A 17992-nucleotide genomic window follows, 5' to 3' on the forward strand; every position below is an offset into this window, starting at 1 on the left:
TTATTGCTGGCACTCCATATCTACACTCAATATAAATAAAGTCTAAGTGCCTTTTCAAGCTCAGGAAGGCAAAGTGGCACCAGGCTGTGTCACGTGACTTAACGTGATGGCTTTTTAAATAGCTGAAAATTCATTTGGGCGTGGCTCAGTATTTTCAAACTGTGAGGGACACAAGTCTTCACCAGGAAATCATAGAACAGTCCCACAATTTCAGGATGGAAATTTTAGCCTGCCCCACCTAAGTAGGGTGCCAAAAACAGATGTATGGTATTAGATCAATTCTGAAGGTGACATTGGTGAAAAAACCAACTCTGTGTTTCACTGCACTGACACATTCCCCCTCCTGGACCCTGAAGGATCTCTCAAATGCCAGGTTTTTTGTGAGGACAGGCCATTATTTTTAAAAGAATGGAAGAAATGACAAGCAACAATTGAAGCAGTAGTTTAAATTGCACACTGCTGCTCGTTGGATTGTGGATCTGAGCACATCTATCCAGAGATCAAACTATATAATATCTTTGGATATTTTTATTTTGGTCTCTAAAGTGACAGCTAAACTTGATTCCGGTGCAGCAATCCTTCCTAGGGATGGAGTCAGACTGTTTAACTTAGAATGTAAACTCTTTAAATAAACTCTAGAATTCTGTTCAGCATTTCCTCTCTTGTGTCAGGTCATTTGCTGCACATTTCTTATTGGGCACGACAAAAGCTTTACTTTCTACTTTTTGTGAATCCCACTTGAGATTTTGCTGCTTCTTGGTGCATTTTTCCCTTTTCAGAAGATGACCTAATCACATTAGCAGAAGATTTCCATAACTGTAACCGGGAAGGGTTAGAGGAGAGAGACATAATCATAAGGGCCTCAGAAGAGGATCTTCCTGAACCCTCACACAGGAAATAGACACTAAAGTACATACTTTGCAGGTATACTTGCCACCGCTCAACACAGCTATTCTATGCAACAACAGACTTAGCTAGGCTCTCAAGCACGTAATTTGTTTTTACAGGATTACCAAGTAATGGATAGCGTGCTTAACGTATAAGGGCCAGACTAATTAAGGATTAAAGAAGTTTACTCCCTAGAGACCACCAAATGATGGATTTTTTTCAGCCTATTTGCTAAGGCACACGATCCAGTTCAACAAATATTTATTAAGTACCTACTGTGCGCAAGGCACTGCATTGGTTAGAAAAGGACCAGATATCAAATCGCACATCCTTGAGGTAGTAAACAAGTATTCGCATATTTCCTATTTCTGTCCTAAACTATTAAGCTCAATGAGGGTAGGAACTATGCCTTACTTAAATTTTATATCTCTTTTCAGGAACTAACAAAGTTCTCCATACACAGCTGGCACTTAATGAGTTTTGTTTAATTGAATTTGGCCTAGAAGCTGAATCACAGTTGGAAGGAACCTCACAGGTCACCTCGTTCAGCCTAGTTCACATCTACATATATCAAAGAGCTCTCTAAAAATGACGTGGACAAACCAGACACAGAAATTTGATGACGAAGTACACCATAACTAAGGTAGAAATAAATCTAGCAACGCTAAGCCCTCAAAGAGATTCTCTAAATAAAGACATTTCAATTATGAAGATGCCTGCCCATTTTATGTCACCATTATCATGTGAATAGTGCCTAGGTCTGAGTCTTTGGCTATTATTTTTTCATCCAGAAACAGTTTTTCCTTTCTGATCTCTTGCTAAGTACTAGTGTGATACTGCCCAGCATAAGGCTTCATCTGAGCATAATTGATTAAACTGCAGGCTAAAGAAGCCATATTTTTATGAATTTATTTATTTATGAATTTATATGAATGTGTATATCTATCTATCCCACAGATAGGAGGCAATTAACCTTTAAAGGAAGGCAAGAAGTATTGAGCTCAATGTAAATGCTGATTATAAAACCTAGAAATTTAATTATAAAGACTCACTTAGGTCCCATGAAAGGGTAACTAACTCCATAGAGGATATGAAAAAGGGACACTTTTTTCCTGCTCTCTGCAAAAGTTTATACACACAAAAAGCTTTAAGGTAAGTGAGTGCTTTTAAAAGACTTCAATGATTTATTTCTTCACTTACAATAGATACCACATAGCTGTTGCAAGTGCAATCTGAGGAAGAGTTGGTAAATACTTCCTCTACTGCTATCCATTATTGTTTTCTCAATAAAATACAATCTTCCTAATTTCTCACTCTCACTACTCTCACTTGTGCTCTGCATGTACTAGGGTTGCTCTTCAAGTCAGTCTTCGTTGTGAACAAAGAGTTAGAATACAAAGCTGATGATTTCTATCTGCTCTCTCAGGGTGGGAGTATGCAATCTGGATCCCGGCTGCAGAGTCTAGTGGGAGAGACTGTTAGTCTGCCAGCAGCAAAGAAAATTCCTGGATATTAGAATTCTACTAAGGATGCCATAGGGGCAACTGTACCATAAAAGAAGGGCATTGGTCTTTTCAAAATTTTGACACTGTAAATACAGAGAGCAACACCTTCTGGGGAGTTTGGATGAGGCTCATTTGGGGATCAAATTCCTAGGAAACCGGAATTGATATGTGGCCTCTAAAGAAAGGGAAGTAAAAGTCAGATAAATATTTAAAACCAATGTTCTGATGACTTAAGAGCAGGCCATTATACACATTATCTGAGTTAGTACCCAGTTGAGGCCAGTGAACTTTAAAAACAGAAAGAAAGAATTGTTCTACGGCAACAGGTTGAACTCAAACCCTGAGCAGCCACTTGCAAATTCTGTTCCCTAGAAGTCAGAGGAAGTGGGAGAAAGAGCGTGAATGGTTTAGTACAACCCATCACCACTATAGGCACAAGTCAAAGGACCTAACTATGTACCATTATCTTTGCATTCATGGGACAGTGCATTTATTTAAATTGTGGTCATGAGGACAATTAGTAGAAAAGGTGATTTTTCAAAGTTGATAGAAAAAAGGAAATACGTAAACCCATGCATGGCAAAAAAACCCCTACATGTTCTCATGAAGGAAACCTATAAACTAAAAGGTCCAATCCAACCAAGAGTGGAATTACACAGGGTACTATGAACTGTGCACTGTTTGTCTTGCAAAATTTCTTATTTCAGAGGAAAATCCCATAAAATTATTTTAGAACTATCAAACATGAAAGGGCAAAACAGATCTCTGAATTGCCCTTTAGCAAAGGTGATATGTATTTCATAACCTTTGACAGTTTTCATTCTAAAAAGATCTCAAAAATAAGGGACTAGCTTGAGGTCAGTGGTGCCAGTTCTTTTATCAAGGAGGGAGTTTGGGAAAAGGAAAAGAGAGGAAAAGCAAACTCTAAAATGCAAAACTGCTTTCATAGGGAAGTCATGAAAGGGGCATCTCAAGCAGAAGGAAAAAACATTATGCAATGTTCATGTCTGATAAAACATTAGGAAAAAAGCCATGGAAATGTATTTTCACCATTTGCCTTTCTGCTCTGGGAATAGCAGCTCCCCCACCCACCCTGAGAAAAATGACCAAAAGCTTTTCTCTGAGGAATCTTTCCAAAGAGAAGCTATTTTTCTCTTATCCTTTTGCTAAAGTCAAACTGAAAGACCATTACCAGAAGCCCTGAGCAATGCAATAAGATTGCATCATGGCAAATGAAGAACACATGTAGTTAATACAATTTAAAACGTATCCATTGTTTCAAGGCATTTAACTTAGAATCAAGACGTCGCTTAACTCCAACCTAAAAGCCAAAATATATCAGGAAAATTCTTCCCTGAGCAAACAGGAACATTGCATTGTTTAAAAGGGTAACATTCTCCCCAGTAACTATTTTGTAAATTAAATAATGCTTTTAAAACCTTCAGATTCTCAAAGTCTTTTTGGTATTTTTCCCTCAGAGTTGAGGCATTTCCCTCCAGGTCTTTATGCTCCAGTTCTTCCCTCATGACGTTCATCTTGGCCTCCAGCTCTTGGATGCGCTCTCTCAGCCCGGTCATAGAATCTGGCTCACCTTCTGTCACTAGCATGGCACCATCTAGTTGATCTGGCGGCCAAATGTGATGGATGGATTGGGGCTCTGTGGAAGGTGGTACTTCTGAGTTCTGCCTTTGGTAATGGTTCAGCGTTTCTTGTAAGCACTGCAAGTTCTGAGTATAATGTTCCTGCAAGGTCCGAAGTTCTTCTTCATGAATTATCTGCAATTCTTTTATTTTCAGCTGAAATTTGTCCTCTAGGGTCTGCATTTGCTCCACATGAAACCTTTCCATATCCTGCTTATCTTTCACAGATGCATCAAGTTGACTCAGGACCCTGGTTCTCTCTGCCTGCAAAGTGTTTTTGGTGCTGTTTAATTGTTCCACCACGCTTCGGATCTCCTCTTCATATCGATCCTGCAGAGCAAAGATGCTTTCACTGTGTTTGCTTTCCACCTCTTCCAAACACCGCTGCTGGCAGTCCAGCTGAGCAACTTTTGCTTTCAGCTCCTCATTTTCCCTTTCAATAATGGAAATCAATTCCAAGTACTCACTCTTCTGCTTGTGAAGAAGCTCTTCATACTCCAGCCGAAGGGCAACAATGGCCTGTGTCGGTTCATGGTACGAGGCATCCACACTGTTCTTCCAGGACTCTTTGTAAAACTTAAGCTCCCTTTCATACTCCAGCCTCATTTTGCAGACTGAGTAACAAACCTGAGCCTGAATAATAGCATCTTGAACTAGTAAGGAAGAATAACGGCCAAGGTGACTTAAGCAACTAAAATAGGAAAGGCTTTGTGAAGCCTTGAGAAGCTGCTGACAGTCACTCGTGGATGCCACTGCAGGAAGTGAGATGAGAGCAGAAGCTATTTCCTCTAAGACCCGGGCCCTATCCTTCAGCTGCTGGGCAATCTGCTCATTAAGGGCCACACTGCTCTGACTTGGCAAGCCAGGGCACTCCTGGGATCCACCCGAGTCTGGACCCGGCAGCATTTCTGATGAGCTCCAGTCCCCAGCTACCACCAGATCTCCAGTAACACCACCAGGAAAACCAAAGGTTTCTGAAATCTGTTGCATTACTCTTTCAAAATCAGGAGTCCTGTAGGCTTTCAGGATTTCACCTAGCACACACTTATGTTGTCGAAGTGCAATTCTGGTCCTGTTGAGGTTGTCTTCGATACTCTCTAACTTTTGATAAAATGACTCCCTCATTGACTGTGCAGTTAAACCAACTTCTGCCCTGATCAATGTGGTATCTGCCACTGCTGCGACAAGGTCTTGCGGAAAACTGAAATGGTCAGCTTCTGATTTATCTGCTTCCTCTTCCCTACGTGGTTCCAAGTGCTTACTTAGTTCCTCTACCTGGTTCCAAAACTCACCTTCCAGTATTAATTTTTTAGACAAGGTATCTGCTAAGGATGAAGCTGTGTTAACCACATGTGTAGGCTCCATCACCACCTTCGCTGTCAGGTAAATCTCTTGGAGGATATGGGAAATATCAGAACTTGCATTTTTTAAGGACTCGGCTATCTGATTTATCAGTGAAGCTTCAAAAGCTATTCTCTGAGAAAGTAACCTTAACTGCTCTTGCTCAGTCAGTTCAGGACCTGGGGTTGTACCTGTAAAGTTGATTTCCCTTCATTTAATGAACTGCCCTCTCTGAACTGAGCTTGACTCATGGCATTCGAAGAGGACGGTAAGTGATGCAAAACCCGGATGGCATTTGATAAAGTGGCCTCCAGGCTGGCCAAAGTAGCCATACATAAATCTTGTTCTAGTTCTTTTTCAGCCTTTGGCAAAGATCTTAGCTGTTCCCTGCATTTCTCTAAACAGGTTAGGGCCTGACTGTTTTTTATTTGGAAGTCTCCCAGCTCACCAACATGGTTTTCTACCATCTTCAGCTTTTCTTGTCTTTCATTTTCTAGTTGGGAAACCAAGGCACCAACTTGGGACAAACTGGCTTGTAACTGTTCGTGAAGCTGCGATTCCGTACCAGCCCACTGGTGGTGAAGAGCAATTAAAGTCTCTTGATTTTGACCCTGCTGACTCTCCAGTTTCATCGTCACATCTTTGAGCTTTTCTTCAGTGATATAAAGTTTGGTTTCCAAGGAATGTATTATGGAAAGATACGTTTCGGGGTCACTGACTCCAGAAGAGATACAGCTAGCAATAGGTTCCGATGACATGCTCTCTTCAGAGAGGGACCGATCCTGGCTGGTGTCTGAAGACGTGCTACTCGTCCAGTTCTTTTCTGACCCTTCTGGATGAATGTATTTTTGGCACTGGATGCTAGAAAAACGAATTCTCTGCCTTTTAGCACCCGGGGCTCCCCCGTCAGGCTTCACGATGGTTTTCTGATGCCCTTGTTGATCTTGGGGCTCTGTTGACTTGAGGGGGGCAATGGCATCTTCCAGGCCTTGCTCATAAGGCTCACCACACACTTCCTTCTGACCAGCTTCCTCACTTTGCAGGGGTGTGTGGTAAGAACCCAGTGGCACTCCTGGAGCTTGTATGAGTGGTCCCAGACCTACAGAGTTGTCCTCCAGCACGTCCAGTCTACTGGATGGCTCTTCCATGTCCTTAGGGCTGCTGTCAGCAGCCTTTCTTAACAGCTCCTCCTTTGCATGGAAGAGCTTCATTTCCGTGTCTTCCAGGCTGCCACCCAAAGCAGCCATTTTCACCAGAGCCTCGTGGAGGTCCTGGTCTTTCCTTTCCAGAATTTTCTCATGCATTTCCTTGATGTGTTTCAATTCCTCTTCCTTTTCTTTCAGGACTGTGTGCATACCCTGGAACTGATCCAGTACTTTCTGATAAGACTGCTCCAGAGTCTGGTAATCCACCTCCCACAACTTGAGTTTTTCTTGTAGTTTAGCTACTTTGTTATCAGACTCTGCAACTTGATTCATCAGCTCTGAGAACCGCTGCCTGATTTCATCCCGTTCTTCCTGAAGACTCTGAATGTGCTCAGCCAGCTTCTGAATGCTGGCCTCCTTCATCTCCAGCTGCTCCTCCAGCTGATGAACAATCTCACTGCCTTCAAATTTCGCACTTAGCTTCTCTTTCTGAAGAATTTCCATCTGCTGCTCGTGGTCTTGGAGCTGGTCCTCATACTCACAGGCCTTGTCCTCGACCTCCTTCAGGTTCTGCAGCAAAGCCTGCTTTTCCTTCTCACAGCTTTCCAACAAAAGCTCGTAATTCTTCTGCAGCTTCTCCTCCATGAGGGCCTGAGCCTGCTCCCTGGCCCCGAGCTGCTGGCTGAGGTCAGCAATTCTGTCCTGGAGCCTCTGCACCTCCTTCTGATGGTCTCGGTGTAAGGCCTGCTGCATCTCCAGGTCCCGCAGCTCCTGGGTCTTCTCGAGGAGCAGGGCTTCCGCGCTCCGCAGCTGCTGCTCGCTCACTCTCAGCTGGAAGCTCAGGGTACTTTCGCTCTGCTGCCACTCTTCCAGCTGTTCTGTAACTTTTTCCTTTTCCATCTTTAAGTCACTCCTGAGCTTGGCCAGAGCCTGCTCTTTGATAGACAGCTCTGCGGCAGCATTGCTCAGTCTCGCCTGCAGCCGTTGGATTTCAGCCTCATGGTGCCGGATGATGTCCTTTGCCTCCCCGTAACTACGTTTCAGGGACTGAATTTGATGATTGATCAACTCCTGGCGTTGGCATTGGGTTTCAAGCTCACTTTGGAGGTCTTGATTGACTTTATGGAGCCTCTGCCAGGCACCGGATGGTGAGGTGGCCACCTCAGTCTTAAAAAAATTGATCAAATATTAAATTAGTAACACTCTTGGTGTTCATTTCTGAGTGTCACACCTCTGGTCAGGATGGACCATAGAAAAGTTCCTTGGGTTGGCCCATCTTGGATGGCCTTTGTCCTTTGCATATTTTAATTTTTTGAAAAATTTTATAAAATTCAACAAATCATCTTAGCTTTTTAATCAACTGCTTCCAGGTAAACAGAAAACATGGACAATAACATCAAACAGCTCTAATATATAACAGAGTCTAAGAGAAATCAACCAAACCAAACTGAAAAATGGAACACACCAATAAGTAAAACGAAGACAAAACAACAAGAGAAAGGTCAGAAGTGAGGACAAGAGGGAAAGAGGGGAGAAATCTGCAATTTTTTGTTTGTTTGTTTTGCAAAACAAAAAGTGCACAGCTCTGGGTAGCAAGTCCTGAAAGGAAAAAAAACAACAGTGAAGTGACGTGCAAGGGAATGACATCACTTCCTGCCAAATACAAGAAGGGAAGATGGCTGCTTGGGATGACATTTGTGTAGGCTGCTCATTTCTTTTTGAAATGTTACTAAATCCTATAACATGGAGGATTTAATCTTAACCTATAAATAGACAAATGGAAGGGGATGGGAATCATAAAGAAAATAAATCACTAACAAAACAAACAAACCTTTGTAGAATTCAAAACAAGAAAGTGAGGCATGCAAAGAGGAAAAAAATGAACAAATGGAAGGCATGCAAAAGGAGACAGAACTAATATTTTTTTCAAAAATGAAAAAAAAATAAAACAAAGATGAAAAAAGCAGCCCAGCCTAAAAATTTGGCCTGCCTGTGGTACTCTGTTTTCTGGTAAGGAAAGCCCACAGATGTGACACTCAGTTACGTTTAGTTAGAATCCATGCTTAAAACCAAAACCATGCAATACTGCCCTCCCAGCATGTTAGACAGCCCACCCAGAAAGGCTGATGAACAACCTCATGATATCTGAATGATAAAGTGTGCTTGTTCATTTCCGACTCCTGTTAGGGTTTGAAAAGTCTCCAAGCACTATATAAATCATGACAAGTAACAGCAATGAATCAAAGGAAAAGTTAGTACCCAAGGACTGAAACTGGGGGCTTCAGTGAAAGATTGATGCAATCATCCAGGTTAGCCATAAAGAGCATTTATCAAGTAAGCAATGTGCAAAATCTGCTGTTAGTCAGTAGATACCACTATCAGCTAACAAGCAGTGATCCCACATATTTATATGGTTCAATTTAGAACCCCAAACTGTTGGGGTTTTTAAATAGGCCATATAAGAACAGCGTAATAAGATTTGAGGGGCAGCTAGGTGGTGCAGTGGATAGAGTGCTGGACTTGGAATCAGGAAGACTCATCTTCCTCAGTTCATATCCAGCCTCAGACACTTCCTAGCTGTGTGACCCTGGGGAAATCACTTAACCTGGTTTGCCTCAGTTCCTCATCTGTAAAATGAGCTGGAGAAGGAAATGGCAAACCACTCCAATTTCTTTACAAAGAAAACCCTAAATGGGCTCACAAAGAGTCAGACATGACTGAAAAATGACTGAAAAAAGGAAGATTTCAGTATCATTTCTGTGAGACAGACAACTAAAAATATTTCTAGGTTCGAGGTTGTATAGGACATGAAATTAAAAATTCAAGGGGGCTGGAATAATGAAGGAATTGAATCACATTAAGGGGAGCTACAAACAGGATTGAGGAATGTCCAAAGAGCCATCAGTCCACAAGCTCAAACTAGTCAGGGCAGAAGGGGAAAATAGGGAAAGAGAGAAAGAAGAGGAGAAGAGGAAAAAAGAGAAGGAAAGGAGAGAAGGAGAAGAGAAAATAAAAGACAAAAAGGAGAAGAAGAAGGAAAGAGATAAGGGACAAGAGAATGGGGAGAAAGGGAGATGGAAAGAAGGGAAGAAAAGCAAAGGAAGAAATATGTGCCCAGAAGGGAAAGCAGTAGTGCCACTAGACCTACATCTGAGGCTGGTTCACTTTCTGGTTTGATCATTCCTGTTGTACCAATTCCTGGACTGTTCTGGAACTTGGCTGTATAGAAGGCATGTGAAGACATACTCTACTTAAGTACTTGGCTGGGATTTGGAACTGATTTTTACTATACAGAGAAGATAGCTGTATTTGCTTTATAATTCTAGGGCTGAAAGCCAAAGACAGGAAGATCTGCCTCAGGAAAAGCAGTGGCCACGCTACTTCTAGAGGTGACAGAGCCCACACAAAGCAGCCACAGCTGGCAACAGTGAAAAACTGAGGCCAAAGAAACATCTGGATCCTGTCAACAAACAGTCATGACTGTTTTGTTCCAGGGATGGGGAGGGGAAGGAGAAGAGACAGTGGGGCACTGTCATGGGGGTGGCGGAGGGAATCCGAGTAAAGCTTTCTAAAACCCTAACTTGGTATCACAAAAATCTCATTTGCCTCTCTCAAAGGTGGGCCATCACACTGGCTGTTCTGACCCAGGAAGAGTGAGGGCCACCAGAAAGACTTCTGAGAAAAGGCATTCAAACCTCTCCCCCTCTGGAGGAGATGTGAGGGTCCCAAGGCATATTTCTTATTTGCTTTGGTTCTACCTCAGCTGCCAGCTGACCTTATCACCAAAGACCAATCTTTATGGTTCACAGGCAATCATCTTTCCTTGTCTAGAGAGAGTATTCTGGGAACAAAGAGCAGTTCTTTATAGAACTTTCAAAAACTCGTATCAATTTAGTACTTGACAGTTTCTAAAGTGCTTTCTGACCCTGGCCCACAAAGCTGGGAGAAACAGTGAACACAGCGGATGACGTGTTAAGTATCAAGAACAAAAGGATGACATTTAATAGGAATAAATGTGAGTTAATTAATTTTAAAACGTAAATTATTCTTCCTAGGTTCAAAGATTAAACTTTACAAATGCAAGATGGGAAAGGCATGGTTGAATGGCATTTCATCTGGAAAAGGTCTAGGGGGTTTGAGTTTAATAAAATGTGACATGGTAGGCAAGAAAGTTAATGCCGTTTTTGAGGTATAATGACCAGGACAAAGGAAGTGATAGTCCCCGTGTACTCTTCCTCAGCAGATTACATCTGGTTTATTATCTATGCTCCTTTAGTCACTGACCCCATGGAAGTCATTTTGCTTCTCAGTCTCAGTTTCCTTATCTTAAAAATGGGGCTACCATCTTACCTACCTACCTTTACAGCTTATTATGAAGATAAAGAAGATAATGTTTGTAAAAAAACATTTTGAGAAGGTAAGAAGAAACGTGTGTTTACGTGTTATATTCCCACGGTTGATTATAAGTTCCTTGAAGGCAGGAACTGTTTTTCATTTTGTCCTTGTATCTTCAGCACATACTAAATGCCTTGAACATAGCAGGCAATTAATTAATATTTATTAGGTTGAACTATTATAGTAAATATTCACTGAGTACTCTGAGAGCCAAAAGGAAAGAGAACCCTGTTTCTGCCAGATATGAACAACTGTTTTTCAAAATATATTCCTTCCACTGAACCCTCTCCCCACAAATTCTAAAAAAAATTCTTAAATAAATTCTTAAATTTCAGGTAAATTTCTTGAATATAGAACCAAGGCTTTAGCTCATACCATGTTGACTAAAAATCCTCAGCCCATATGTGAGGAAGGCCTGAAGAAATAAATGTTTAAAGAGGCCACATTCCAGAGGTCAGGTTTTGCACGTTTCTAATAGACCTGGACACAAATGATATGCACCTTTACACTGAAGCCCAGTGAGTACAACAGAAAACAGCAGATCCTCTTCTGTTCTCCTACCTGCAACACGTATCCCTCCCTGGCACTCTGCTCCCGACCCAAAGCCACCTTTAGCTGATCCTGCAGAAGTCGGTTCTGTTCTAAGAGATCAGAGGCTTCTTTCTGGCTCTGCTCCAGCTGTCGGGAAGAAGAAAAAAATCCAGAACAAGGGGAAAAAAATACAAACCAAAAACCCAAACAGACAAAAACAGAGTAATGAGCACAAGAAAAATCCAACAAATATATTTCTGGATTCAAGTGCTGCAAAGATAAACCAAGTGTTTGTCAGAATTTACAAATTTTAGTAAATACACCTGACTGTTCCTTTGATCGCAGCATCTAAGGAATAAATGAGCCAGATGGACTGATATCAACCAGAAGCAGATGCTGTGTTATGTACCCCATGGCTAAAAGGAACATACTTCCCCATCTTTTCCAGCCTGGGCTCTGACATAAACCAGTCATTCGATAGAGTTTGAATGAGGAGGGCTGTGTATGAGGCCAAACACTTGACACCAGGCAGTTGATTCCATTTAGAGCCATTTGCCACTATCTTTGTGGAAAATAAAAGGCAAGTTGCCCACCTCTCTCTTGTGCTTGTAAAACAAGCTTTTCTCCTTTTGTTTAATCAGAAGTGTGATATCTTCACTATAGGGAGTGCCCAGGGAGGGACACTTACTATCAAAGAGAAAAGAACCTTCTCTGTAACTTAGAGTCTCCTAGAGTTGCCTAGGGGCACCAAGGGGCTGGGGGATTTGTTTCAGGGCCACAAAATCAGCATGCTCATGGATGGAACTTGAACCCAGGCCTTCTTGACTCCAGGCCCAACTCTATCCACTATGTCACACTTCCTCTTACTAAGACAGAAGAAATGTCATCCATTTGTGAAGAAAAAAGTCAATGTAATCCATCATTCAGTATATGACTAAGCCTCCTCAATGCTCACAGGTGAAGTGTTTTGTGACCTCTGTGTTTAATATATACAACCTGTAAAATATATTCAACTGTATGTGGTTTTACATACAATCCTCTTAGTATATTGAAATATTTGGGCTAGCTGATGTCTGTCAAATTCACAATTAAAAAAAAGAATTTCTTAGTCATCTCTTAAACTTCAAATAAAAAGAGACAGTAAGCAGGTTTAGACTCTCCTTCATGGCAGCCTTAAAATTAACTCTATCCCTTCGGGAAAATCAAAAGGAAACCTTTTTAATAAGACATTATACTAGACTAGTAAATGGCATCATTTCCTTCCCATCTTGGAGAAAGCCAATTTCTGGTAGCATCTACAAGATGGAATGAAAATGGTTTTCTAAACCAAATAAAAACAAACCAAATCAGACCCACACTGATAAAAGATGAGGGAAATTATGGGCCATGTCTCACATGGCCCTGCAGCAATCTTCTTTTCAAGGACAATACAGCCCAAGAGGTTCCCTTATGACAAACGGGAAAAGTTATCCCAGTGTCCAGCTCTCTAGAAAGAGGCCCTTCCCTCTCTCTCACCCCAACAAATATTACCTCCTTCTCCAACAAGGAGGTTAGCTCCTGTGTTGGGAGTCGGTCACTGCCGTCTTCTGAAGACAGGTGTAAAGGAGCAATGGGCACTTGCTTTTCCTCACGAAGAGGGGTAGTCTCCACCTGATGCCATCTTTGCTCAATCTCCACGTGGACATTCTGTGGCTTCAGCTCTGTGGCCACTGGTAAGACCGGACTCCTGTCCACCTCCATCCGTAAGATGGTGTCATCTGCACTTGGCCCATCAACAGAATCAATCATCTCGAAGCGTTTACGTCGCTCTTCTCTCCGCCGCGCACGCTCCTTCTCCAAGTCCGTTAGGTCCATTTCTGAACTCCCAGGTTCTCGTGTCTTAGAGGAATCTGCGGCATTGGCCCTTTCCTGAGCCAGGGCTTGCTGGATAGGGCGAAACTCAGCCCAGTCAAAGGTTTTAGAACGTCCCTCTCGCCTCCTTTCCCGGGCACGACTCCTTTTCTGCTCAGGATCCAACTCAGCTTGGTCCACATCCTGTTTCTCACTTGGCTTTGGGCAGGTCTCAAAGGAAGAGCTGGTTTTATTCTTCTCTTCTGGCAATGAGCTATTTGAAACAAAACATAAGGAAAGTATATATCAGTCAGGCACTCTCACAGTGCCAACTGTCCTCACCATTACTCATGCTCTAGATGCTAAAGTTAAAGATGCTGCTATATTTAAGTGGCAAACAAAATCACTCAACCTAAGGTACTTTCACTATTTCTTATTTCCACTACAGTTCCAGCTTTAGGTTACAAAATAAGAATTAAAAAACAAAAAACAAAAAACCTCCTGTTTTCAGCATCTTTCAGTTCCTTCATGATCACCCAAAACTGATCTTGGCTGTGGAAAAAGGGGTAGAAGTTGACCTATTTATCCCTTGCTATTTGGAAACACACACACATGGTGTCCCTTCAAAGAAATAAATACAGGGAGGAGAAGGAATTTTAATTATGAAAAAGGCAAATCTTACAGTTCAACTGGGATTGATCAAAGAATAGGTCACAGCAAATAACCAAGAGCAAATTCCTAACTTGGAGTCTTCCAACAGCAGAGTTGAAACAGCCCTTCTACTCTGTTAAGTTGCAGGTTCGTTAAATGTGATGTTAACTATTTTTAGTGGCAGACAGAACACAAGAAAACAAGATTAAGTGCCAGGGTAGAGGATAGATACAAAGATACCTATTCTTAAGGATCAAGCCAAATGGAAGCAAGGAGACAAAGTTAAGTTACGGAGATGTTTAAGAGGCTAGCTACCTAACCTATATGAAACAATTTAATTACTGTTCTACCCCAAAGCCTGGGGGCTGGGGTGGGGGAAGGAGAGGAGGGAAGAAAAGTGAAATGTTTAGGCTCCATCCAACTCTCTAATTATATAATTTTTTTTTTTAGGCAATTGGGGCTAAGTGATTTGTCCAAAGTCACACAGCTAGTAAGCGTCAACTGTTTGGTCTGAGGCTGGACTTGAACTCAGGTCCTCCTGATTTCAGGGCCAGTGCTCTATCTACTGTGCCACCTAGCTGCCCCCTAATTTTTTTTTTTAGAGGTGAAACCAAGATGTTTTTTGTTGCAATGGACACTTAATTTCTTATTTTCTGCAGGAGACATCAGAATGGCCTAGGGCATATTGCCATCAGTGTCCCTGGGGGTCAGGAAAGGTCAAAGAGTATCCTAATGCAATGACATTTTTAGCAGCTGGCACTGTGGGCTTTTGCTGTCTCTTCAGTTTCACCCTTAAAGAAGCCTATTTTTGAATAATCAAGGCATATGGAAAACAGAAAATAAAGGTTACTCTTCTTAAGTACAGAAAGCCCATGGGTAGATGCATTAATTTATAGAAATCCCCATGATTCTAGCCTACCTGGGATGAGTTTGAACTAACCTGAAGTACAGTTATCAGTATTCCACCCTACTTGGTCATGAAATGCTAACTGGGAAGGCCCAAGAAAATGACATTCCCACTAAGAGATCCTCTGGGATCAGATGACACTGTCTAGTCTCACAAAGACTATAAAGGTATGAAGAGATGATCAATGGGTCCCTGAAATTTCTTATAGAAATTCTGCCATAATTATATCCACAGAGGACACCATACAATCCCAGCAGTTAAGTAGCAAAGAAAAAAAACCTTTTGACGTTTTTAAGTTAAAAGGAAAACATTAAAATATTATACTTGTAGATTAAATGGCTAATAAAGACCTTTACACAGAACTCATGCATACCAACCTTGTACTATTCAGAAATAGCCCAGCAGTAAAGATAACTCAGAAGAATACAATTAGTATAGAATAATATTACCCTGTAGGGGGAGACAAAAAATATGTTGTCCATTCTCTTTAAAAGCCCCTCAAAAGGTGAAGTTGCCCGAAGTTAGCCATACCCTTTTAGCTATCTATACGTTAAATCCTTGCATCTTCTGACCTGTTTTACATGGACATAGTGAGCAGATATGGATAAAATCCTTTGCAAACAAAAATTCCAAGATAACTCTAGATTAGCCTTACCAGTGTCCTAGAAATTACAAAAGTCACTGGTCCTCAGACTCCACCCTTTCCGATCCATCCCACAGACGATTCCTAAGACACAACTCTGATGAAACCATTTCCCTGCTCAAAAACATTGAAGGGCTCCCTAAAAGCTAACAAATCAAGACCAAATTTCTTAGCATCATATTAGACTAGGAAAACAACGTTGCTACACTTTCAGTCTACGTCATACGTCGCCACACTTTCAGTCTACCTCATACACTCAAACACATACAGAATTCCTATAGGATCCTACCCCCAGAAAGCCATCACAGCTGGATTTTTATGTTGGCAGTCTTGGTAAAGAAGCCAAACTAACTGCTTCTTCAGGCCTGGCTTAATAAATGCTCACTGATTGACTATTTAACACTGAGGAGAGTGGAAGGATTCTGCTGGTGCTGAGAAGTAATGAGTGAAGCGTCATCTTTATAAAACCTTTCTTCTAACACCTAGCTTCCCAGAGATCCACGTCAGAATCCAATCACTGGAATTGCATTGTGCCACTGAGCCAAAAAAAAAAAAAAGGTCACTGAGGGAGTCCAAGAGATACACAGATCTAATGTCATAGACCCAGCACAATCCATCTTTTTCAGGCCAATGAAACAATAGAAATGATGCAGATTGATATGTTAGAAAATGATTAACTCCTTAAAAAAAAACCCTCTCATTTTTCCTCTGTTCCTTCCTGATTCTAAAGGATTTTTGGTTGGATAAGAGAGGCAGCTAGAAGGGTTATGAGAAGGAACTTTTCTTTGTGGGGGATGGGGTAAGAGAAGAAAATATCAACAAGGAGACTAGTTATGTATCTACTTCAAAGCTGTAGGTTCACACACTGAATATTTCAAATTTGAATACTTAAGCTTATAGTCTACTTTCAAATTTCCTATTAGAAAAGGAAGTTTAAGGATAAACTTTAAATACTGATATTTTTTAGATCTCAATTATGGCTCCTGTCATTGCCCTTATCTTTAGACCTATTTGCATCAGAAGATATCCATGTGAGAGATGGCTCTGGAATCACAATTGGTACAAAAGAGTGATGGGTAGAAGACTCTGTGTGTGTGTGTGTGTGTGTGTGTGTGTGTGTGTGTGTGTGTGTGTGTGTGTGTATACACACATACATATTTTCTAGATATTTAGGTAGATGTATATATGTGTGTATACCAATGAATCAAGTTTCTCTGCTGTCTCTTTCTTCCCCCTTTCTCACCTCCCACCTTTTAATAAAGGAAAACTGCTGGCTTTTGACCTGAAATGCAGGAAAGGGAAGACATGCAGTGAATCATGAGATATACAAACCACAAAATGTTAAAACAGGAGAGAACACAGTTTTCCAACCTGGGCTTCAGCACCGAGAGATTCAAATAGACGTTTTTCCTGGTTGCATGAAAATTAAGAGATTCAGGAATGAGGAGAAGAGAGAATTCTAAGAGAAAAAAATTCTAAGATGCTTTTTGCCTCTGGTTCAACCAGATTGCAATAGCCAAAGAGAGTCACCTCCTTTCTTCCTGATGTGGGAGAAAGATGTAAACAGACTTAGAGCTAGCAATGCAGCTGACAGTATGAATACCACCTTCAACCAAATGAAGCACTAAAAAATGAGATTAAGAACCCCTTAAATAGTTAAAAAAAAAAATACCAGCAGAGACACCATGCAACCCAACATGGGAAATGACCAGTAAGAGAACATGAATGAAGGAGAGGAAGGAAAGCCAAGTTTGTTTGAAATTGATAACGAAGTAGCCCTGCCACCCTCCTCACCCCTGGGGCGAAAAATGAAAAAAGAAGGGAAAGAGGAAGCTAAATGGGAAGAGAATGGAAGAATACCTAAAAGAACTCTGGGGATATTTTTAATATACTTACCTAGTGACATCTGGGGCAGTGGTTGGGTGTACATGTTTCATGATGGTCTGGATCCAATTCCGTCGAATTCCAGAAGTCATGGCAGACAGAGTGAACTCTCCTTCTTTTGTCTAGACAGAACACAATAAATACCTAATCAATGATGACAACATAAAGATGCATCAAAATGTTGCTCAAAATTCTGTCTTCCCTTCTCTATGGGAATCATTTGAAATGGATTTGGACAACTGTAGTCAGGGTCTAAAGGGAGACTTTACCAATAAGGTTCGTAGTCTCAGACCTCTAAAGGCAGTCTATCTTGAAGATCAGCTTCAAAATACATGGCCATGACCAATGTATATTTTTAAATGCAACCAGCCTTTACAGCCTTCTGTTTAACTGTGCATGTTGTTGGAATGGGATTAGGTTATCATCTGGCTCCATCAGAGCAGAGTCAGCATCCGTCAAAAAGTAGTTCATTAGGAAAATCTCAAGCACTGTTCTAACCATGTCACCCACTTGCTCAAAAAATTTTCAAGCTCCCTGGTGCCTACAAGAGAAAATATAACCTTTAACACATGGCATCTGTCTGTGAGCTGGTTCTAAGCTATTTTTCTTTCTTTTTTTTTTTTTAGGCAATT

The 17992-nt window shown here is 41.3% G+C and overlaps 1 protein-coding gene across 1 annotated transcript in view; it reads right to left on the reverse strand.

The window, feature by feature from the left end:
* Positions 1-17992, reverse strand: part of MPRIP (myosin phosphatase Rho interacting protein) — a 233971-nt gene that overhangs the window by 21789 nt on the left and 194190 nt on the right. The window contains 5 exon segments of the mRNA XM_020967312.2: positions 3833-5551; positions 5554-7686; positions 11476-11592; positions 12976-13549; positions 17373-17482. Coding sequence (XP_020822971.2) covers positions 3833-5551; positions 5554-7686; positions 11476-11592; positions 12976-13549; positions 17373-17482 — 4653 coding nt within the window.

This window comes from Phascolarctos cinereus, unplaced genomic scaffold (assembly GCF_003287225.1).
Source record: "Phascolarctos cinereus isolate Bilbo 61053 unplaced genomic scaffold, phaCin_HiC Scaffold_4;HRSCAF=312, whole genome shotgun sequence".
Lineage (NCBI taxonomy): Eukaryota > Metazoa > Chordata > Mammalia > Diprotodontia > Phascolarctidae > Phascolarctos > Phascolarctos cinereus.